The sequence below is a fragment of the Aquarana catesbeiana genome, linkage group LG02 (genome assembly GCF_042186555.1).
Source record: "Aquarana catesbeiana isolate 2022-GZ linkage group LG02, ASM4218655v1, whole genome shotgun sequence".
Lineage (NCBI taxonomy): Eukaryota > Metazoa > Chordata > Amphibia > Anura > Ranidae > Aquarana > Aquarana catesbeiana.
Window position 1 is genome coordinate 758,000,020 of NC_133325.1, and position 22,311 is coordinate 758,022,330.

Sequence of the window (22,311 nt, forward strand, 5' to 3'; positions counted from 1 at the left end):
GTCTTTGTATTGACGAAAGCAGCCAAGTGACGATGCCTCCAGAAATCAAAGGGGAAGCTGCCCTATCTTTCCCTGAGGGTGGTGAGCGGAGCCAATGTGTGATCCTCTACAAAACTAATAACCCTGTCGCGCGCCCGGGTTCCAAAGTAGCACAGTCGCTCCCCAGGGGGAAACCAAGGGTAACCGCCTCCCGGCGCCAACAGAAACATCAGAGGCGCCAGGGAAAAATGCCCATTCAATCCATCCCACACCTTCAGAGCATGAGAGGTCAGAGATCAATCCGAGAAACCCCTGTCCTCCCGAGGAACCCCCATGGCGCATATGGCAGTTCTCTACCCGCTATGGTCTTTTCCAGGGGAACCCATAGCTTGGAGAAATTGAACCTGCAGTTAAGAATCCATTGCAATGCAACCACCTGATAATATTGTAACACATTAGGTACTCCCAGTCCCCTGGCCCGTTTGGATCTCTGGAGCAAAGTCATGGCAAGTTGTGATCTCTTACCCCCCCACACAAACCCAATGAAAAGGCTGCGTAGTTCTGCAAAGAAGCGCCGGGGTAGGGGCACAGGTATCATCATCAGCAGGAGAAATAGTATCTTGATAATATTTGTGCGGCCGACCCACGTGCAGGTAGCCCTATCTACTGCAAATCAAGGCGAATCTTCCTGAGTAGAGGTACATAATTATGTGCATACAGGGAACCTAGACAATCGGTGAGTTTGATACCTAGGTATCATGGTGGGTGATGCCCATAAGAAAGGAAAAGATCCCTTCAAGGAGGAAGCCAGAGCCAAAGGGAATGGTGACCGGCAGAATCTCAGACTTGGCGTAATTGTTCTGAAAATTGGACACTTGGCTATATGGGGACAGCTCCTCCACCAGGTTAGGTGACGAGACAAGGGGATCTATGACATGGAAGAGGATGTCATCTGCAAACGCAGAGAGATTGTGCTCCACAGACCCCACATGAACTCCCCTAATGCTCGGGTTAGATCTGATTCTTTGGAGCAGCGGTTCCAAGACCAGTGCGAACAGAAGGGAAGAGAGTGCAAGAGAGAGCACCCCTGTCTCGTAATGAAGCCAGTCTGATCAGCATGAATTATGTCGGGGAGAAGGTGTTTAAGACAATCGGTGAATATTTTAGCAAATAACTTGAGGTCCGGGTTCAATAAGGAGATAGGGGAAATGCCCGTCAGTGGCAAGGTAGTTGAAAAACACACACATCAGGGCCTGAAGCCGATCAAAGAATTTTACATAGTAAGCCTTTGTAAAGCTATCCGGCCCTGGGCTTTTCCCTTTAGGGAGAGACCTCGCGGCGGTCAGCAATTCCATCATAGAAATGGGGAGTTCCAGTCCTGCTTGCTGTTCAGTGGATAAATTAAAGAGCTAAAGCGGTCTCAATATGGGACCGCTTTAGCAAAACCTCTGTGGGGGAGGAGGCGGAATCCAGGCTGTACCAGGCAGCGTAATAATTGCAAAACAGTGAAGCAATTTTTTTAAGTTTGCTGTACAGCCACAACCGACAGAGTGCAGCTTATGGACATTAATAGTCGGAGCGCCCTCGTCAGTAACCTCCCGCATTTATTTCCATATTCGTAGTACTTATGAGCCACATAGCGTAACCGTGGGGTAATTTTGCAATCCAACAGTTTAAAAAAAAAGCGCACTTAATTCCGTCAAACGGTGTAACGCTTCTGAGTCTGTTTATGGCACCACTCTGCCTGTTGGAAAGCCCAGAGGACTCCCTGGAAGTTCGTCTGCCTCCTTTTTCAGTTTGGTTCTCCAAAAGATAAGGGCCCCTCGTACTACAGCTTTGTAGCCTTCCCATAGAATACCCTCACTGACTTCTCCATTCGCGTTTTCTGCAAAAAAATGAGTCTTCTGTACCCCCAAGACCATCCGTAGGTCATTCAAAAGGTTCTCATTTAGACACTCTGGTCGCCTCACGAGGCAGCGAGAGCGAAAGGGTCACTGGGGGGTGGTCACAGATGGTAATCTGGTCAATAGTAGAGTCTACTAATAGGTCAAGGGTGCCTTGGTCAACCAGCAGGAGATCTATTCTAGTGTATACCCCGTGTACGCTAGAATAGTAGCTATAGTCCTGCAATGCCCTCCAGCAGTCAGCCAATGTGTGGCTCTGAAGGGAGTGCATCTCGACTTGAGGCTGTATCTAAAGAAGGGTCAAGACTAACGTTGAAATCCCCACCCAGGATAAGTCTACCCTCGCAGAAGTCTGCCAATGTGTCTAAGACCGAGTCTATAAATGAGAGCTGTTGGAAATTTGGGGCATACAGTGTGGCGAATGTGTAATTCTGGCCCATGATAGCACCTTTCAGAAATACGAAGTGTCCCTATGAGTCAGCATAGTTGGTTGGAACGGACAATCCTTGTGAATGACAATGGCCGAACCTCGGGATTTCGGTTTCGGAGAGTTACTCAAGTACCAGTGTGGATAAAAGTGGGTGGGTAGCCTAGGGGTCGAGGATTCTGTAAAATGGGTCTTCTGCAGAAATAGCACCTGCGCCCTGAGGCGCCTCAGTTACAACCACAACCTGTTACCTATGTTAGGGGAGCGTAGACCACGAACATTATATGACACTACCATACGGTACGCTATTATTGTATCCATCGAGCGGGTGCTCGAGCAGGTCATCCAGAGGAAACTGACATAGTGTCTCGCATGCTACAACGGGGTGGTGATATCAAGAGAGCATATAATAGCTGTAGTCCTACAAACAATGAAGAAGGCAGGGGAGTTCCAGTAGACTGTGCTTCGAGACGGTACCCAGGCCAGAGGGTTCCTCAGTTACCCTCAGTGGGTACTTGTGGTGTAGCAGTCGTGAAAGGGCGTTTTACAACCCCGAGACCATTGTTTGGGCCATGCAGATAGCCAGGGCTGGGATGCGGTTGGCATCTGTACATGCAGGGAGTGCTGCCAGTCCAGGAAATCCACAGGCTCCAGGCCCAACTGAGAGAGGAAATATGGAAGGTCATCTTTGGTGCGCAGGGTGGAAGATTTTCTGTCCAGTCCCACTTGAACACTAAAGGGGAATCCCCACCGACAGGCAATGCCAGCTGTTCACAAGGCTTCTAGAAGAGGATTGAGTGCCCTGTGTTGCATTAGAGTGCGACGGGACAAGTCCTGGTAAAAGAACAAGCGAGCCCCATCAAAGTCAAAGAAGGGGCGTTTTCTCATACGCTGCATGATTTGCTCCTTGACCGTATATGAAGCTTACAGATAATGTCGTGTGGATTCGCAACATCTTGTGAAGGGGGTCCGAGGGCCCTGTGTGCCAATCTCGACTGCGTGGGGAGAGGCCCAAGATTTCCCTCAATATACCTTGGAATGTAGGGACAATGTTCTTAGATGCTGTTGCTTCGGGTAACCCCTGGATCGGAATATTAGAGCGGCGACTGCGATTTTCGTTGTCATCCAGCTGGGATAAAAGAGTCTCTGGTCCTGAGCTAAACACTTGTCTCTAAGCTGGGTGAGAGCTGGGAGTGTATCCTCCACCTTCTGTTCCAGAGTTTCCAGTCTGGAGCCCAAGTGAGTGGTGTCTGCCTGCAGCTGCTCAATGTCCTGTCTGAATGCTTTCTCCACCCTGCAGGCAATATGATTAAGATCATCCCTAGTGGGGACTGGGGAGGGACCAGATTAGGGCTGCAACTAACGATTATTTTCATAATCGATTAGTTGGTCGATTATTGTTTCGATTAATCGGTTAGTAACCTTAAAAAAAAGTGTGGTGTATAATTTAGTTAGTATGTAAAGTTTTTTAAAAAAAAACAATGTATTCTTAAATATCTCTATGCAGTGGTAAATATAAACAACCAACTATATGGTTAGGGAGCAAAATATTAAATCCACTCTGAGAATAACAGACAGAAGAGATATACTATATATACACTATTAGAAGAGAAATACAGTTTTTTGGCCAATTTGTTGTTGGGCAGATTAAAAAATACAAATTGCTGCAAAAACGAATTACATGCTTTTCTGCAGCTTCTCCATTGAAGTATATTGAACCAAAAAAGCACCGTTTTGCGTTAAAAAAAAAAAAAAAAAGTCCCTGACCCTTTCCAAATACGCAGCGGCTGAAAAAAAGTATAGTTGTGAACGTGTCCCATAGAAAACCATGTAAATGAACTGTAGTGTGTTTCTGCAAAAAGCACCAAAAAACACAAAGATGTAAACCAGGTCTAAAATGTTTAGTAACATAATGGGGTTAAAAAAAACTAAAATGAGCCCTTTATAGTACAAAAAAAGCAAATGATCACTACTGTAAGGGGTTAATTTTTTTACTGTAGAACTGTGAAAGTAATATTTACAGTAGCGATTATTTGCTCTTTTTGTACTATAAAGGGCTAATTTTATTATTTTTAACCCCATTATGTTACTGGCCGATTAATCGATTATGAAAATAGTAATCGATTAATTTCATAATCGATTAGTTGTCGATTAATCGATTAGTTGTTTCAGCCCTAGACCAGATATGTTGTTTCAAGTCCCGGTCACCCAGCTACTCGGAGATGTCTGATCTAGGGCTGCAACTAACGATTATTTTCATAATCGATTAGTTGGCCGATTATTGTTTCGATTAATCGATTAATCGATTAATCGGTTAATAACCTTAAAAAAAAAGTGTGGTGTATAATTTAGTTAATATGTAAAGTTTAAAAAAAAGGCAATTCATTCTTAAATATCTCTATGCAGTGGTAAATATAAACAACCAACTATATGGTTAGGGAGCAAAATATTGAATCCACTCTGAGAATAACAGACAGAAGAGATATACTGTATATTCACTATTAGAGGAGATATACTGCATACACTATTAGAAGAGAAATACTGTTTTTTGGCCAATTTGTTGTTGGGCAGATTAAAAAATACAAATTGCTGCAAAAACGCATTACATGCTTTTCTGCAGCTTCTCCATTGAAGTATATTGAACCTAAAAAGCACCATTTTGCATTAAGAAAAAAAAAAGTCCTTGACCCTTTCCAAATACGCAGCGGCTGAAAAAAAGCATAGATGTGAACGTGTCCCATAGGAAACCATGTTAAATTAACTGTAGTGTGTTTCTGCAAAAAGCACCAAAAAACACATAGATGTGAACCAGGTCTAAGACGTTTAGTAACATAATGGGGTTAAAAGAAACTAAAATGAGCCCTTTATAGTACAAAAAAAGCAAATAATCGCAACTGTAAGGGGTTCATTTTTTTTACTGTAGAACGGTGAAAGTAATATTTACAGTAGCGATTTGCTCTTTTTGTACTATAAAGGGCTCATTTTATTTTTTTAACCCCACTATTTTACTGGCCGATTAATCGATTATGAAAATAGTAATCGATTAATTTCATAATCGATTAGTTGTCGATTAATCGATTAGTTGTTTCAGCCCTAGTCTGATCCCAGCTCCTGTGAGGCTGAGGAGCTGGGGGAGGCAGGGGGAGCCATGTCACCTTACAGCCGTGGAGATGTGATGGAAATAACATCAGGGCGTTGTGAGGTTTTGGCCACCGCTACAGTGTCCCACCTACATTCTGTGCTGGGCACCATCTTGAATTTTGTCCCATGCTTCAGCCTGCCGCTAAAAAAGTCATTTATGGAGCCCTTACCGCACTTGTTGGTTCCCAGAGGCTGCGAGGAGGCTCCCCGGCGCTGTGACATCCTGGCAGGTACCTCTGTGAAGCATTATGTCCCCCGGGAATAGCCAATGTAGCTGCGTTCTGTGAGGAGCTCTGGAAATCTGCTTTGTCACTCGGCCATGTCCAAGCCACGCCCCCACATCGAGTGTTTTGATGGGGGAATTGAGTGTCTTTTTCGTTCAACCTGCAGGTTGAAAGAAAAAAACATTCTATGGTCTGCTTTAGTTCATCTTTACCAAAAAACTGCCTATGTAGCTAAGGGGTGCATGTAGATGAAAACATGCTGTGCAGCTTTGACCAATGCAAAGGTCATTTATAAACCTCATGAAGCCTGACCTGAAAACTCCCAGGGCATTGCTAAGAGTCCCAGCTAATACTGCTCACGATCACAGGAGTGAGCTCTCAAACGCTGAGTTCAGAGCTACTGCATCATGGGAGAGAGCAAGCACTTGCGAGGGGTCTGAATCAGAGAGAAAGCTCACTCCTGTGATGCTGAAGGTAAACAGTAAGGCCTCATGCACGCTGAATGTTATAAAAACGGCAGTAGCTTTGCAGTGAGTTTTGCAATAGCGTTTTTTAGCGTTTATAGCGTTTTTCCGCTCTTTTTTTTTTTTTTTTTTTCAGGCCTCATGCACACTGGACGTTTTTGGACGTTTTTTACAGCAGCTGTTTTTGGCTTCAGATGTTTTTTTCTACAGTCAATAAACTCCCCATTATGTTATCCTATGTGTTCATGGACACATAGGCTGTTATCAGCAGTTTTTGACTGGGGTGTTTTTTGGCTTTAAAAAAACCCCCAAAAATAGTGGCTTCTGAGAGGAGTGCTTCAGCTGTAAAAACGCTCTAATGTCAAAAAACGCTGATAAACGTTCAAACGCTGCTCACCAGCCAAAAAACGTCCCAGCCAAAAACGGCTGATAACAGCCTACGTGTGCATGGACACATGGGATAACATGATGGAGAGTTTGACTGTAGAAAAAAACATTTGAAGCCAAAAACAGCTGCTGTAAAAACATCCAGTGTGCATGAGGCCTCATAGCTAGGCCTCGCTTGGCAATACCCTGGTAGTTTTTAGATCGGCTTCTTGAGGTATATAAATGGCCTACACCTAAAGAAAGGGTATTAAATTTTGGTCATAGCTGCACAGCTTGTTTTCATCTACAGACGTCCCTTTCTGAATAGGCTATGTTTTGGTAAAGGTGTACCATGCCTTTTAAACAAAGTGAGTGCTGCCTGGATAGGAGATTTCCAGAGGTACAGACAGAAGAAAACTTATACAGTGGTACAAATACCTTTTCAGTTAATCGCATTGTGAGAACAAAGAAGTTGTTCTAGTTAGTTTTAGGCTGAACGTCTACTTTAACAACCTACTTGCAGCTACATTCTAAGACTAATCTATCTAGCCCTGTAAAGCAAAAATCGATGTACTTGCCTGTTCTGCAGCCGCTCCGGCCGGTGCAACGCTGAGCTGTCAGCAGCTGCTTCTCTGTGTAGGCGTGTGCAGAGGAGACAGCCGAAAACAAAAGCCCCATAGTAAGTCTATGGGTGACGTCATTTTTCAGCCGTTGTCAGCTGTGTCTTCCACACAGCATCCGCCGCTGGAAACCGGTCCGGATCTGCTGCAGAAAAGGGTATGTGTAGCAAATTTGGCAGGGTTAGATAGATTAGTCTTAGAATGTGGCTGCAAGTAGATTTAGAGTTTGTATTGGGCTGAACTTTCACTTTAACCACTTGCTTACAGGGCACTTAAACCCCCCCTCCTATCCAGACCAATTTTCAGCTTTCAGCTCTGTACCCAAATGAAATTTTTATCATTTTTTCACCACAAATAGAGCTTTCTTTTGGTGGTATTTGATCACCTCTGCAGTTTTTACTTTTTGTTAAAAAAATGTAAAAAACTGAATTTTTTTAAAAATAAATTTTTTATATTTTTTTATAAAAAATTTAAAACGGGTAATTTTTCTCCTTCATTGATGTACGCTGATGAGGCGCCAGTGATGGGCACTGATGGGCGGCAGTGATGGGCACTGATGGGTGGCAGTGATGGGCAGCACTGCCAGGTGGCACTGATTGGCACTACAGGTGGGCATTGATAGGTGGCACTTGTGGGCATTGATAAGTGGCACTTGGTGGCACTGTGGGCACTGTTAGGTGGCACTATTATGGTGGCACTGATGAGGCAGATGTGTCTCTTCCACTTGGGGACTGATGTCCCTTACATCCGAGCCGGTGATCGGCTTTTTTTTCTACTCACGCTGTTAGCGTGAGTAAAAAAAAAAAAAAACGATTACCGATCTTTTGTTTACATCATGTGATCAGCTGTCATTGGCTGACAGCTGATCACATGGTAAGGGCCGGGATCGGCCCCTTACTCGGATCTGTGATCAGCCGAGTCTCAGTGACTCGGTGATCACAGCGCGCCCTGCAGGGCGCGCGCAGGGAGCGTGCACAGGGGAGGCCATCGTATGACGGCCTCCCGGGAATTAAGGTCCGTGCTGTGGCCATCATTAGGCCATAGCGCAGATGGCAGGTGGTTAATTTTGGAACAAAGTAGTAGTGCTACCGATGTTCTGTTAAGTCACTACCATAGAACAGATTGTACTTTAGGAGAACTTTCACACTGGGGCAGAGGGCGTTGGCAGTAAAGCACCGCTAATTTTAGCGGCGCTTTACCGCTGTTATAGCGGCGCTTTTCGGCCGCTAGCGGGGCGCTTCTAACCCACGATAGCAGCTGGATAAAGGGTTAAAAGCGCCCGCTAAGCGCAGCTGCCGAAGAGCTTTGGCAGCAAAGCACTAAGGCTTTCACACTGGGGCTGCAGGAGGGGGGGTGGGCGTTTTTACAAGCGCTATTTTTAGCCCTTTAGCACCTGAAAAACGCCTTCAGTGTGATAGGGGTCTTAAAGATGTTCAATGTCCCAGACTAAGCGGAGTAGTAGATTGGTACAGGGGGTTTGGCATGTCGGCATGTTAGGTTTAAATTGTCAAAATCCTGGGATGGAGTACATGTTGACAAGAGTTACTAAACCTTTTGGTAGATGAGCATTTTATTCGTTTGGCTGTTTTTCATAGATCATTTTTAAATTCTGAGTTTTACAGGAATCGGCAATTGCCAGCAGTCAATAGGTGGGTTAGAAATTTGATAAGGTAATGATTGGTGCCTCCTGCTTTCTTGTTCAGCAGAGCTTCACAAGGTTTGTTGCATAGATAGCAACCATAAAGTCAAGGTGGATTTGATTTAAATCAAGTCGATTTAAATCGCTAGTAAAAAGGCTTGATTTTAACCAGGGATATGGAATTAGCGGACCTCCAGCTGTTGCAGAACTACAAGTCCCATGAGGCATAGCAAGACTCTGACCGCCAAAAGCATGACACCCAGAGGCAGAGACATGATGGGATTTGTAGTTTTGCAACAGCTGGATCTCCGCTAATTGTATATCCCTGATTTAAACTAAGGGTGCACCGAATGGAAATTTTGGTACCGAAAATGAAGGATGCACTAGGCCGGAAACAGATACCGAAAATGACAGTTTTTTAAAAAATTATTTATTTTTGTGAATAATTGTATTATATTCAACTTTTTAATTAATAACATCAGATTAAATTAATATGAATTTATTGTTGGCCATTATTGGCACCTTTTAGTGCAAGAAAAGTAAAAAAAAAAGTGCAATCTGCAGTCTCTAACCATCTCTTGTATCATGTGTGCAATCTTTTACTTAAACACACTGCTAATAGTAGCAAAATTTCCATTCGGTGCACTTCTAGCAGACATTTATACAAGAGATCAATGCAGGCTCGCCAGTTGCCGTCACGCGCAGGCTCGCCAGTGCCCAGCAGCCCCCGCCATCTGCAGCCTCGCCAGTGCCCAGCAGCCCCCGCCATCTGCAGCCTCGCCAGTGCCCAGCAGCCCCCACCACTGCCCGCCATCTGCAGCCTCGCCAGTGCCCAGCTGCCCCCACCACTGCCCGCCATCTGCAGCCTCGCCAGTGCCCAGCAGCCCCCACCACTGCCCGCCATCTGCAGCCTCGCCAGTGCCCAGCAGCCCCCACCACTGCCCGCCATCTGCAGCCTCGCCAGTGCCCAGCAGCCCTCACCACTGCCCGCCATCTGCAGCCTCGCCAGTGCCCAGCAGCCCCCACCACTGCCCGCCATCTGCAGCCTCGCCAGTGCCCAGCAGCCCCCACCACTGCCCGCCATCTTAAAAAAAATTCAAACAGCCCTTTCCTCACAGAATGTTCTCATGATGATGATTAATTCGGGCCACCAGGCCTTGCATCCTTCTTGCATTTTGCACACTACCTGCTTTACCCATAGGTAGAGGAACTTCATTAAAATATTCCCAGACTGGGTCTCTTTTACGGCTTGCTGCCATTTTGCTCCTCAAGGGAGGAATAAAGCACTTCAAGCTATGTGCAGGAAGATCACAAGGTTTATAAGCTGCTTAGTTTTCTCTTTCATTTTTACTACTTGCCCTTCCTCCTCACACAGATGCATTTCTTTCTCGAACATCACGGGACACAGAGCCTCAGTAATTACTGATGGGTTATATAGGTATCACTGGTGATTGGACACTGGCACACCCTATCAGGAAGTTCAACCCCCTATATAATCCCTCCCCCTTGCAGGGATACCTCAGTTTTTACGCCAGTGTCTTAGGTGATGGACGTGTAAAGATGTCCTGTGCTGAGCTCCAAAGGGAATATCCTAAGATCCTATACTGGGGCAAGCCAGGCGAACCGGATCCATTCAAAGTGTCTTTTCATGGCCGAATTGAATGGTACCCGGGCCTCGTGTCCGAAGAAACGAGGTTTTACCCGTAATGCTTCTCTTTTTAGAGAGCTGGACCCCGCAGATCAGAAAATGGCTTTAAACTTCCTAATTTCTGGCGAGGTGCTTTACGGTCCCAGAACTGTTGGATCCCCCTATTCGTAGGGGGCCCCAGTCTCTGACGGTTTTTTCAAACGGAGCCCACCGTGAGAGGTGAAGATTGGGTCTGTGTAAACAGCACCCTGCAGCTGGATAAGGTAAGAGGAGATTCCACAGAATTTTTGAGTTCTAGTGGCTTTTCTCCTTTAACCACTTCCCGACCGCCGCACGACTATATACGTCCTAAGTTTGAACGGGGATATCGTTGTTATGGCAGCAGCTAGCTGCCATAACCCCGGTATCCCCGTTTTCGTGCGGCGGCCGGCTTTCAGATAAAAGTGGTCCCTGCGGCGGATTCGCCGCGAGATTACTTTTATCGGTGGCGGGAGAGGGGCCCCCCCCTCCCGCCGCGATCCGGTGCCCTCCGCCGCTTACTGGAGCCGTCGGTAGCGGCGGAGGCGATCGCGTCCTCTGCCGTTGTGTGTCAGGAGATGAGTGAGGCCAAGATGGCGCTCACTCGTCTCCAAGATACTGCTGGGCGGAAGCGACGTCAAAACGTCACTTCCGTCCACGCCTCTTAAAGGCATATTTTTTCAAATGTCATTTTTCTAAATGACTTTTTTTTTTTTTTTTTATTGCATTTTAGTGTAAATATGAGATCTGAGGTCTTTTTGACCACAGATCTCATATTTAAGAGGTCCTGTCATGCTTTTTTCTATTACAAGGGATGTTTACATTCCTTGTAATAGGAATAAAAGTGACACATTTTTTTTTTTTAAACAGTGTAAAAATAAATAAAATATTTTAAAATAAATAATAAAAATAAAAAAAAAAAATTTTAAAACCCCCCTGTCCCGATGAGCTCGCGCGCAGAAGCGAACGCACACGCGAGTAGCGCCTGCATATGAAAACGGTGGTCAAACCACACATGTGAGGTATCACAGCGACCGGTAGAGCGAGAGCAATAATTCTAGCCCTAGACCTCCTCTGTAGCGCAAAATATGCAACCTGTAGAATTTTTTAAACGTCGCCTATGGAGATTTTTGAGGGTAAAAGTTTGACGCCATTCCACGAGCGGGCGCAATTTTCAAGCATGACATGTTGGGTATCAATTTACTTGGCGTAACATTATATTTCACAATATTAAAAAAAATTGGGATAACTTTACTGTTGTTTTATTTTTTTATTCAAAAAAGTGAATTTTTTCCAAAAAAAGTGCGCTTATAAGACCGCTGCGCAAATACGGTGCAAAAAAAAGTATTGCAATGACCGCCATTGTATTCTCTAGGGTGTTAGAAGAAAAACCATATATAATGTTTGGGGGGTTCTAAGTAATTTTCTAGCAGAAAAACCTGTTTTAAACATGTAAACACCTAAAATCCAAAACGAGGCTGGTCCTTAAGTGGTTAAGGTAAATGCATGCTATGCCTATTGTGACCACCGGGGGCTGCCAAGAGCACAAACCCTGCACATGCTGACTGTTTGTCTCAGTGTTTTTTCATCGCTGTCTATGTCTCAAGCCGGCTGCAAGGTAAGATGGAAGGGGGGATTTCTCATGTTTGAATGTTCCCCCCCCCAGGCTAGAGAGGGGCCACAGGGGTCTAGAAAGTGGTTATACCACCCGGACTCTGTGGCCTAATGGCCACCATCTCTGAAGATAGCCGTTCAGGCAGATCTCGTTACCAGCCTCCCTCCCTCCCCAGCCTTTCTCCAGAAGCATGACAGGAGAGTCGGCCAGCGCGGGAAGCACTCGTTTTTTTCAAAACTCGAGGGGGGGGGGGGGGGCGGTAGAGGAGGGGGCGGGACATCAGCACAGGTGCTTAGACTCCCACTCAGGCCAGCTGCAGGCTATTAAAGGCACTCTGTACAGGTGCACACAGCCTTCTAAGAGACACAGAGCTGACGGTCGCATGTAAGGTGGGACACAGGCATTCTCCTAGGCAGCATTTACTGAAGTAACACCAGACTGAGCATTGGGTAGCAAGGCTTTTAGCCAGACTACATCGCTCAGCGGGCAGTGTTCATTTGTATACCTCACACCTTGTTGCTTTGCACTATGGGTAGAAGAGGTTCAAGCACCCCAGGAACCAGAGACACTAGGGGATCTCGTTCAGGTTCTGAGGGCCCCCTGTCGGCAGCATCCTCCCCCCCTAAAGATGGGCCAGGGATGGCTAGCCAGGGAGAGCCATCGGGGTCAGGGGCTACACCTGCTTCTGGCACTTCAGCCCCTGTATATATTACACAAGAGGTTTTTTCCTCAACCATTAATGGTCTAGAGGAAAGATAAATGGCCGTGGTTACGTCTTCACTCAGTGGAAGAAAACGCACTAGGCTTTCCTCTGTTCCCCAAGACCCTCAGACAGAGGAGCTCTGGGATAAAGGAGATGAATCCCTTTCAGAGGATCGGGATGGGACGGATGATTCCTCTTCGGAGGAATCAGGTGGAGAGGGACTCTCTGCGACTTCCCAAGAGGAGAAAGTCTTAGTGCAGATCCTTACTGGATTGGTCCGCTCCACATTTAAGTTGCCCATACCTGAAACTGCTAAAGAATCCTCTTCTGCTTTGGGGTCACTGAAACCTTTCCAAGCAGCACATGCTTTTCCTGTTCATACTTTACTTGAAAAGCTAATTTATTCTGAGTGGGATCACCCAGAAAAACGTTTTTTTCCGCCGAGAAAATTTTCAACACTTTATCCGATGGAAGAAAAGTTTATTAAAATGTGGGGAATACCGGCTATTGATGCCGCCATTTCCTCCGTAAATAATAGCCTGACTTGTCCTGTAGACAATGCTCAGATGCTCAGGGATCCTGTAGATAAAAGGATGGAATCCCTATTGAAGGATGTTTTCTCCTTAGCAGGATCAGTGGCCCAACCTGCAGTAGCAGCGATTGGAGTCTGTCAATACTTAAGAGACCATGTTAAGCTGGTCATCAAAGTATTACCTGAACAGCAGGCCCAGGGGTTTGCTAACCTTCCAGCGGCCTTATGCTTTGTGGTTGACGCCATTAGAGATTCTATCGTGCAAACCTCCCGTCTTTCACTGGGGTTGGTGCATATACGTAGAATCCTATGGTTGAAAAATTGGTCAGCCGAAGCACCATGTAAGAAGCTACTGGCTGGGTTTCCATTTCGTGGTGCAAGGTTGTTTGGAGAGGACTTGGATAACTATATCAAGAGAATCTCTTGTGGGAAAAGCACTCTCTTACCTGTCAAGAAGAAGAGTAAGCGTCCCTCTTTCAAACGGACTCTTTCCCCAGCGCCGGGGGCTTCAGCCTCCAGGCAGTCTTGACGGCCGCCTCCATCGGGGTCCAGAGACGAGAGTCAACCCCAGGGACAAAAGAAGTCCTGGGGAAAGAAGCCTACTAGGCAAAACACTAAGACCTCTGCATGAGGGGGCGCCCCCGCTCACTCGAGTGGGGGGAAGACTGCGACAGTTCTCAGAGCTCTGGCAGGAGGACTTCCAGGACAGATGGGTAATCTCCACGGTAACCTTAGGGTACAAGCTGGAGTTTCAGGAATTCCCCTCTCCTCGGTTCCTCAGATCAAGTGTTCCCAGAGACCCAGAGAAAAAGCAGTCGCTCCTTCTAGCGTTAGAGCGACTTTTGTCGCAGGAGGTCATTATGATAGTTCCCGCAAAGGACCAGGGATTGGGCTTCTATTCCAACCTTTTTACGGTCCAAAAGCCAAATGGGGATGTCAGGCCCATTCTGGACTTAAGGGATCTGAACCGATTCCTAAGGATTCAATCCTTCCGCATGGAATCAATTCGAACAGTAGTTCCCACCCTGCAGGGAGGAGAATTTCTGGCATCAATAGACATCAGAGATGTATATCTGCATGTGCCCATTTTTCCTGCTCATCAGAAGTTTCTGCGCTTCGAGGTAGGAGGGCGCCATTTCCAGTTTGTGGCTCTGCCTTTCGGGATAGCCACTGCACCTCGAGTGTTCACAAAGATTTGGCTCCTCCTCTAGCCAGATTAAGGGCTCAGGGTATAGCTGTCATAGCATACCTAGACGACCTGCTCTTGATAGACCGGTCGGTAGCCTCTTTGAATGGAAACTTGAGGACCACAGTCAGGTATCTAGAACACCTGGGTTGGATCCTCAACTTAGAAAAGTCTTTCCTAAAACCAGTAAGAAGACTGGAGTATTTAGGTCTGATTATAGATACAGGCCAGGAGAAAATATTTCTACCCCAGGCAAAGATCACTGCTTTGAGAGAGCTGATTCTGACAGTAAGGACCAAGAAGGGTCCCTCAGTCCGCCTTTGTATGAGGCTACTAGGGAAGATGGTGTCTTCATTCGAAGCAGTTCCCTATGCTCAGTTTCACTCAAGAATGCTGCAACACAGTATTCTGTCGACCTGGAACAGGAAAGTTCAGGCATTAGACTTTCCGATGTACCTGTCGCATGCGGTGCGTCAGAGCCTCAATTGGTGGCTCATACCCGAAAACCTGCAGAAGGGGAAATCCTTTCTACCGGTTACCTGGACGGTGGTAACAACAGATGCCAGTCTGTCAGGTTGGGGAGCAGTTCTGGAATAGGCTGCGGTCCAAGGGGTATGGTCCAAGACAGAGAGGACCTTACCCATCAACATTCTGGAGATCCGGGCGATACATCTAGCTCTAAAGGCCTGGACTATCAGGCTACAGGGTTGTCCGGTCAGGATCCAGTCCGACAATGCCACAGCAGTGGCTTATGTCAATCATCAGGGAGGCACCCGGAGCCGAGTTGCTCAAAAAGAGGTGAACCAGATCTTAGTCTGGGCAGAGATGCATGTGCCATGCATATCGGCAGTTTTCATCCCGGGAATAGAGAATTGGCAGGCGGACTATCTAAGTCGCCAGCAGTTACTTCCAGGGGAATGGTCTCTGCATCCCGACGTCTTTTGGGCCATATGCCAAAGATGGGGGGTTCCAGATGTAGATCTCTTTGCATCCCGATTCAACAAAAAGATAGACAGATTTGTGGCAAGGACAAAAGATCCTCTTGCATGCGGGACGGATGCGTTGGTGATTCCGTGGCATCGGTTCTCACTGATTTACGCATTCCCGCCTATTCTGCTGTTACCACGACTCCTTCGCAGGATCAGGCAGGAAAGGAAGTCAGTACTTCTGGTGGCCCCCGCTTGGCCCAGAAGGACTTGGTATGCAGAAATAGTAAGGATGACAGTAGGTTCCCCGTGGACACTACCGGAACGCCCAGACCTGTTATCTCAGGGTCCAGTGTTCCATCCTGCCTTACAAACGCTAAATTTGACGGTTTGGCTATTGAGACCCACGTTCTGAAGAGTCGTGGGCTCTCAGGTCCTGTCATATCTACCTTGATTAATGCAAGGAAGCCAGCTTCCAGGATGATTTATCATAGAGTCTGGAAAGCTTATATAACCTGGTGTGAATCCAGAGGTTGGCATCCCAGGAAATATGTCATAGGTAGAATTCTTGATTTTCTACAATTAGGATTAGAGATGAAGCTGGCCTTGAGTACCCTCAAGGGCCAGGTCTCTGCTTTATCAGTATTATTTCAGCGGCCACTTGCTTCGCATTCTTCGGTCCGAAACTTTATGCAGGGGGTGATGCGTCTTAATCCTCCGGTTAAAGCGCCCCTAAACCCCTGGGACTTGAACTTGGTCCTGGCTGTGTTACAGAAACAGCCTTTTGAACCAATAAGTCAGATTCCTTTGGTCTTGTTGACAAGGAAGTTAATTTTTCTGGTGGCCATCTCTTCTGCTAGAAGAGTATCAGAATTAGCAGCTCTTTCCTGTAAGGAGCCTTATTTGATTATACACAAGGATAGAGTGGTACTACGCCCTCATCCTAGTTTTTTACCGAAGGTGGTTTCTGATTTTCATTTAAACCAAGACATTGTTCTACCTTCCTTTTTTCCAGATCCCTGTACTCCGGAAGAGAGATCTCTACATTCGTTGGAGGTAGTAAGAGCAGTTAAGGCCTATCTAGGGGCAACTACTCAGATCCGCAGGACGGATGTTTTTGTTTGTGCTGCCAGAGGGTCCCAATAGAGGACAGGCAGCGTCAAAAGCTACCATTTCTAAATGGATTCGACAGTTGATCATTCAAGCTTACGGTTTGAAACAGAAGATTCCTCCGTTTCAGATCAGGGCACATTCCATAAGGGCTATTGGTGCTTCTTGGGCAGTGCGTCACCAGGCCTCTATGGCTCAAATCTGCAAGGCCGCAACCTGGTCTTCAGTTCATACATTCACCAGATTCTATCAGGTGGATGTGAGAAGGCATGAGGATATCGCCTTTGGGCGTAGTGTGCTGCAGGCAGCGGTACAGGGTCCTCAGGTCTGATTGCACCCTACTTGGTCCTCAGGTAGCATTGCTCTGGGACATCCCATCAGTAATTACTGAGGCTCTGTGTCCCGTGATGTTCGAGAAAGAAAATAGGATTTTTTGAAACAGCTTACCTGTAAAATCCTTTTCTTTCGAAGGACATCACGGGACACAGAGGTCCCGCCCCTCTTTTAATACACTATATTGCTTGGCTACAAAACTGAGGTATCCCTGCAAGGGGGAGGGATTATATAGGGGGTTGAACTTCCTGATAGGGTGTGCCAGTGTCCAATCACCAGTGATACCTATATAACCCATCAGTAATTACTGAGGCTCTGTGTCCCGTGATGTCCTTCGAAAGAAAAGGATTTTACAGGTAAGCTGTTTCAAAAAATCCTATTTTTTCCTCAAACAATCATACAGTTTGTAGTGTACATAGATTTGCAAAACAATGGGATAAAGGAATATTCCTGAACTTTGTTTTATCTCATGATTACTGTGAATCTGGCCAGTTGGCAAGGGACCATGTACCACCAGCGTCTTTCCCACAATGGTGTTTGAAGCAAGTTTTGGTGGTGTACCAGATTTGCACCCAGTTTTCCTCATCTAGCTTCGTGCCTAGGTCTAAATCCCATTTTATAAATTTTTATTTATTCTTTTAGAATGACTTTCACAGATTCCTGTAAATGAATGACGCGGCTGTGGCGCCCTGTACAGCTGTGCCTATTTTAAATGTGGCTGTGGGGGAGAAGAACCCCGCCCATTTTTCACAGGGGATTGTGCTCAAGGGGTGGTGTGAGGGTGCTTAGGAACATGTTACACCCTAAATATGGGTTATAACATATTTCTAAAGGTGAGCTTAGTTATTTTAGTCAGGTGTTCTATACACTTTATTAAAGAAGTATTGGAAGGAAAATAAGCCTCTGCACTCGCCTATATGGGTGTAGCATTGGTCCGTTGCTACAGCTGTCCTCCACTGCCTGTAAGCCCGAGAACTGAGCGATTGTGTGACTGTTAATCGCTCAGATCCCAGGTCTGCTCTGAGAAGAGAGTGGTGATTGTCAGTCACTGCTCTCTGCTCTGCCCCTCCAGCACTCACTGGAGCAGCTGGGTCACTCAGCGGCACACTGAGAGGTTGAACTAGCTGAAGGTCAGGCATCTGGGTGGATCCCGACATTGTCGGGATCCTCTCAGAGACCGGGATGGTTCTGTGGCGTCAGCTGACAGCAGACTTTTGCCCGCTGTTGGTTGATTCTGGGTTATAGGAGTGCATAGGCAAATGCAATCCTGTGACCCTTATGAGAAGTATGACCTAACAAGCTTTGGCCATACTTCTCTTTTCAAGCACGATTGATATCTGTTCCAACAAAGTTGTTTCTGTCTGTGCCATCATGTCCCGGGACAGGGAGGAAAAATCTACCCAACAAAACCTGACCTCAATTTTAACAATTCTTTTTTTCCACCTTATCCAGAAAAAAAAACTTGCCTATGGTTAAGCTTTAAGGATGTCCCCGCTCTAAAACCGAGCTGCATCTTGCCTGCTTTTTGGGCTGCTAAGGTGGATTATCCCATTGGTGACCCCCGACCCTGAACCCTGCAAATCCTGCTAAGTGGGTTCTCAGACTGGCTTGTGTAGTGTTTCTCTTCTAAATTTGTATCTCAAAAAACTGGGTATATATATCTTTTTATTACATCTGCCATATAAGCCATTTCAAAATATATTCATTTCTAATCTGTAGCTAGCAATCGTTGTTTTAAAACTGCCAAAATAATAAAGATAAGGAGTGTTCTCCCACTTTCAAGTCTCATACCAGTGCAGTGCGCGCTCCCGCCCCATTGTAGTAGTGATGATGCACTCAGCGGCTGCTGGGACAGCGAGAGCGATGTGTTTGCACAGGTCGTGTAAAAGGGAGAGTTCTCATTCCAGTTATGCTGGGAGCAACGCCCAATGTACACAACGTCTCAGACCACAGGCAGGACTACTATTCATTTTTCAGCCAGGCTCTAGACGCTCTAAAGCCTAGTACACACGGGCGATAATTTGACCGACATTTGGCCTGTTTGTATGCCAGCCGGTCTGACAGAAGCTGGCGGAGCATGCTGGAAAATCAGCAGCTGACCTGAGTGTTCTGGCAGGGGGGGGGGTCCTCATGTCAGAACACAATAGAACAGCAGGGGAGCTCGCTGCACTATCATTGGATTGTTAGTACAATGGCTCTGACCGGAGCTGTCAGGTTTTTTTTTTTGTTTTTTTTTCGTTCAACCCACTGGGTTGAACGGGAAAAAAAAATAATGGTGTGTACCAGGCTTAGGCCCCTTTCACACGGACAGATAGAATGGTGCTTTCTAGTTTTCTACCTCAGCTAAAAGCACACAATGCTTTCCTATGGGCCCATTCACACACTGCGTTTAGCTGCGATTTCGTTACATGCGGTTCCGTGCGGATAGAAAAAAATAAAATTGACTGCGTCCAGGAGCGATTTAGCGCAGCTATCTGCACATAACTGCAGGTAATCGTAGTCTTTTGTGTCAACTGCAGATAGCGTGAGAAAAAAAAAAACAGGAAGCACTGCAGAGGACCGAAATGCATCATGGGTAGATTCAGGACCAAACAAAAACATTGACTACTGCAGCTAAACGCAACCGCGTAAAAAACGCAGGTAATCTCATTGTACAAATGCAGCTGATCGCAGTGCCTGGAGTCTTGAATTGCACAGGAAAAAAACATGCTTTTAACTGCGGCAGAATAGCTGTCCGTGTGAAAGGCGCCTTAAGTTTACGGTTATGCATTTAAACTCCAAATTTCAAAGCTGCACAATGTTTTTTTTAATTTAAGTACCGGGGCCCCTTGACTGCACAATGCATTTCATTACAAAGGTAACCTTTTAAGTACATGATTGTTTGTCTGTGTTTGAATAGGTTTATAGGGACTAAAAGTGTAACTCCCTCTAGTTTATAGTTTGCAGTGAATTATGACTGACCCTTTTCTCTTTCTATCTACCACTATACAGGAGAATCGCCCTAATCCCTGTAAAGACAAATTCACCCAACACACATCAGCTCGCTCCAGTGTCCCCAGGACCAAGTAGGATGGAGTGCAGTAGTACTGGTAAGTGACAAAATCTTTTTGAACTTTTCTAGAAAATTGTTACATAGGTTTAAAAAAAAGAAAAAAAAAAGGGGGGGGGGGGGGGGATTAGTGTTTGTGGATATTTTTTTATTATGATTGTGTGGGTGCCTGGGGAATCCATTGTGGTCTATAGGATATATTTAAATGAGTTACAGTTATTTAGTTTCCTGTTGAAATACTCCAAAACTGAAAGATAAAATGCTCACCCTTTTCATAATGCATATTATACTATAACCTTAGAAATTCTTTCACTGTAGAGAGGGATGCAAGCTTCTGCAGGGAACCTAGAAATTCACACAGTTTCAGCAGCATTCCAGATCTCCCTGGTACATCCAACTGCCAGATTGCTCTGACAGGCAAAGCGCTTACATTTCCCGGTATTGTCAGATCTTCCCAGCAAGCCTTGCCCCCTACACTTTCCTACTGTCCCATCACTGTCATGGGCAGCCTCACAGGCCAATAAGCATGCACAGGATTCCGAAAGGGAAGTGCCCAATATTTGCCTTTCAGAACTGCAGTGACAGGAAGGTTTGGGAAGCTGCAGCATGTACTGTATGTGCAGTTCTTCCTCCCACTGAGTCTATTTAACCACTTGACTGGCAGATTTACCTCCCTTCATGACCAGGCCACTTTATGCGATACGGCACTGCATTACTTTAGCTGACAATTGTGCAGCTGGAGTGACGGCAGTGAACAGCGGGCTTTAGTTACATGAGTGCAGAACGAAGTCCACGCCTGTGATTCATAGGAAAAGTAGGGCCAATATAGCTTTGGCCATACTTTTACGAAATCTTTAAGGGACAAAACAGTTACAATGCACTGTGCACAGATATACTTAAAGAGGAAGTAAAGCCTCTGGAAAAAAAAAAATACACCCTGCAAGACAAAGGCATAATGAGCTAGTATGCATAGCATACTAGCACATTATGAATTACTTGCCTGAGATCGAAGTCCCCGCATCAGCCCTTGTTCGCCTCCTCCAACGCCGCCATCTATCCCGGAGTGACTTCCGGGTATCGCGGTTCCGGCGCTGTGACGGGCCGGAAGCCGCGATGACGTCACTCCTGCGCATGCGCGCTGGTGCCGCCGCTAATGGCATGAAAACGGCACACTCAGTGTGCCTGCGCCCAATGTCTACGGCGCATGCGCCGTAAACATCGGTGCCACTATTTTTGCAAATATCTCCTGAAGCTTTTAGGTTTGGGAGATATTTCTTGCACCTACAGGTAAGCCTTAATCTAGGCTTACCTGTAGGTTAAAGTGGTTGAAATGGGTTTACAACCACTTTAATTACCCTTAAAGTGTACCTGTCGTAAAAGTATGATGATCAGTTTTTTTTTAATACATTTTTTATTGGGTTTTTAAGAGTAAACATGACAGAACATGCCTTGCAAGGTAATACAGTAAGTCCCAGTGCGATGCGGGAACATATGCGAACTGCTGGGAGTGTCAATACATTGGTAATGACACCCCCATTTTAGTTTCCATGTTGCAGTGTGAACTGACAGTTCAGACAGGAATCGGATCGTATGGGTGTGAACGCTCATGCGATCCGATTCTGGTGCGGACCAAAAAAAAAGGGTCCTGTGCGAGTTTGGTCCGAATGTGATGCAAATTCAGGCATGCAATCTGTATGGCTGAAATTGCATTGCACAGACATCGCATGTGATTTGCAGTGTGGTGCGAATCACATGCGATCTTGCACAGCTCACCAGTGTGAACCCAGCCTGAAAGGAGAATAAACCCATTAGCAGTACAAAGAGTAGAAATGCAATGTTTTTTTTTTTTGTTTTTTTTCTATACAAATCTTATATTTTCAGGATACATATTTTTTTTATGTTTTTGTTACCAGGTATAGTAAAAGGTATACAAGGTATCTTTTCCCAGCATTTTTTTTTGTAGGTATAATGTCATGTAACCAACGCAACAGTTTCAGATAGATTAGATACAAGGTTTTGTTTCCAAGCAGTACTATTCGTTATGGAATGCAGGCACTCCAAGGTTTCTGTATGTACCTATAATTTTAGCCCATTGTGTTATTTGTGTCGCCTGAAGTTTTATTTCTTCCATGTAATTTTGAATGCCATTTTCTGTTAAGCTATCTATTAGGACAGCTTTCTGTGCCACTGACCTGTGATTTTTAGTAAAACTCTATCAAATTAAATTCTCCATTTGGAGAAATGGGATTTAAAGCGATAGAAAAGTATTTTTTTTTTTTTTTTTAAATTTATGCCTACAGGTAACCCTACAATAAGGCTTACCTGTAGGTATAGTAAATATCTCCTGAACGTTCACCATTCAGAAGATGACATCACTGACTCATGTGCACTGCGCTTTTAATGGACGGCATTCAGTCCATTGAGAGA

At 45.7% G+C, this 22,311-nt stretch overlaps 1 protein-coding gene across 1 annotated transcript in view; it reads left to right on the plus strand.

Annotated features, from left to right (window-relative positions):
* Positions 1–22,311, plus strand: part of CHAF1B (chromatin assembly factor 1 subunit B) — a 67,449-nt gene that overhangs the window by 42,821 nt on the left and 2,317 nt on the right. Inside the window, exon 13 of the mRNA XM_073617195.1 lies at positions 19,827–19,924. Within this exon, the coding sequence (XP_073473296.1) occupies positions 19,827–19,924 (98 nt within the window). The remainder of the gene's footprint in view (positions 1–19,826; positions 19,925–22,311) is intronic.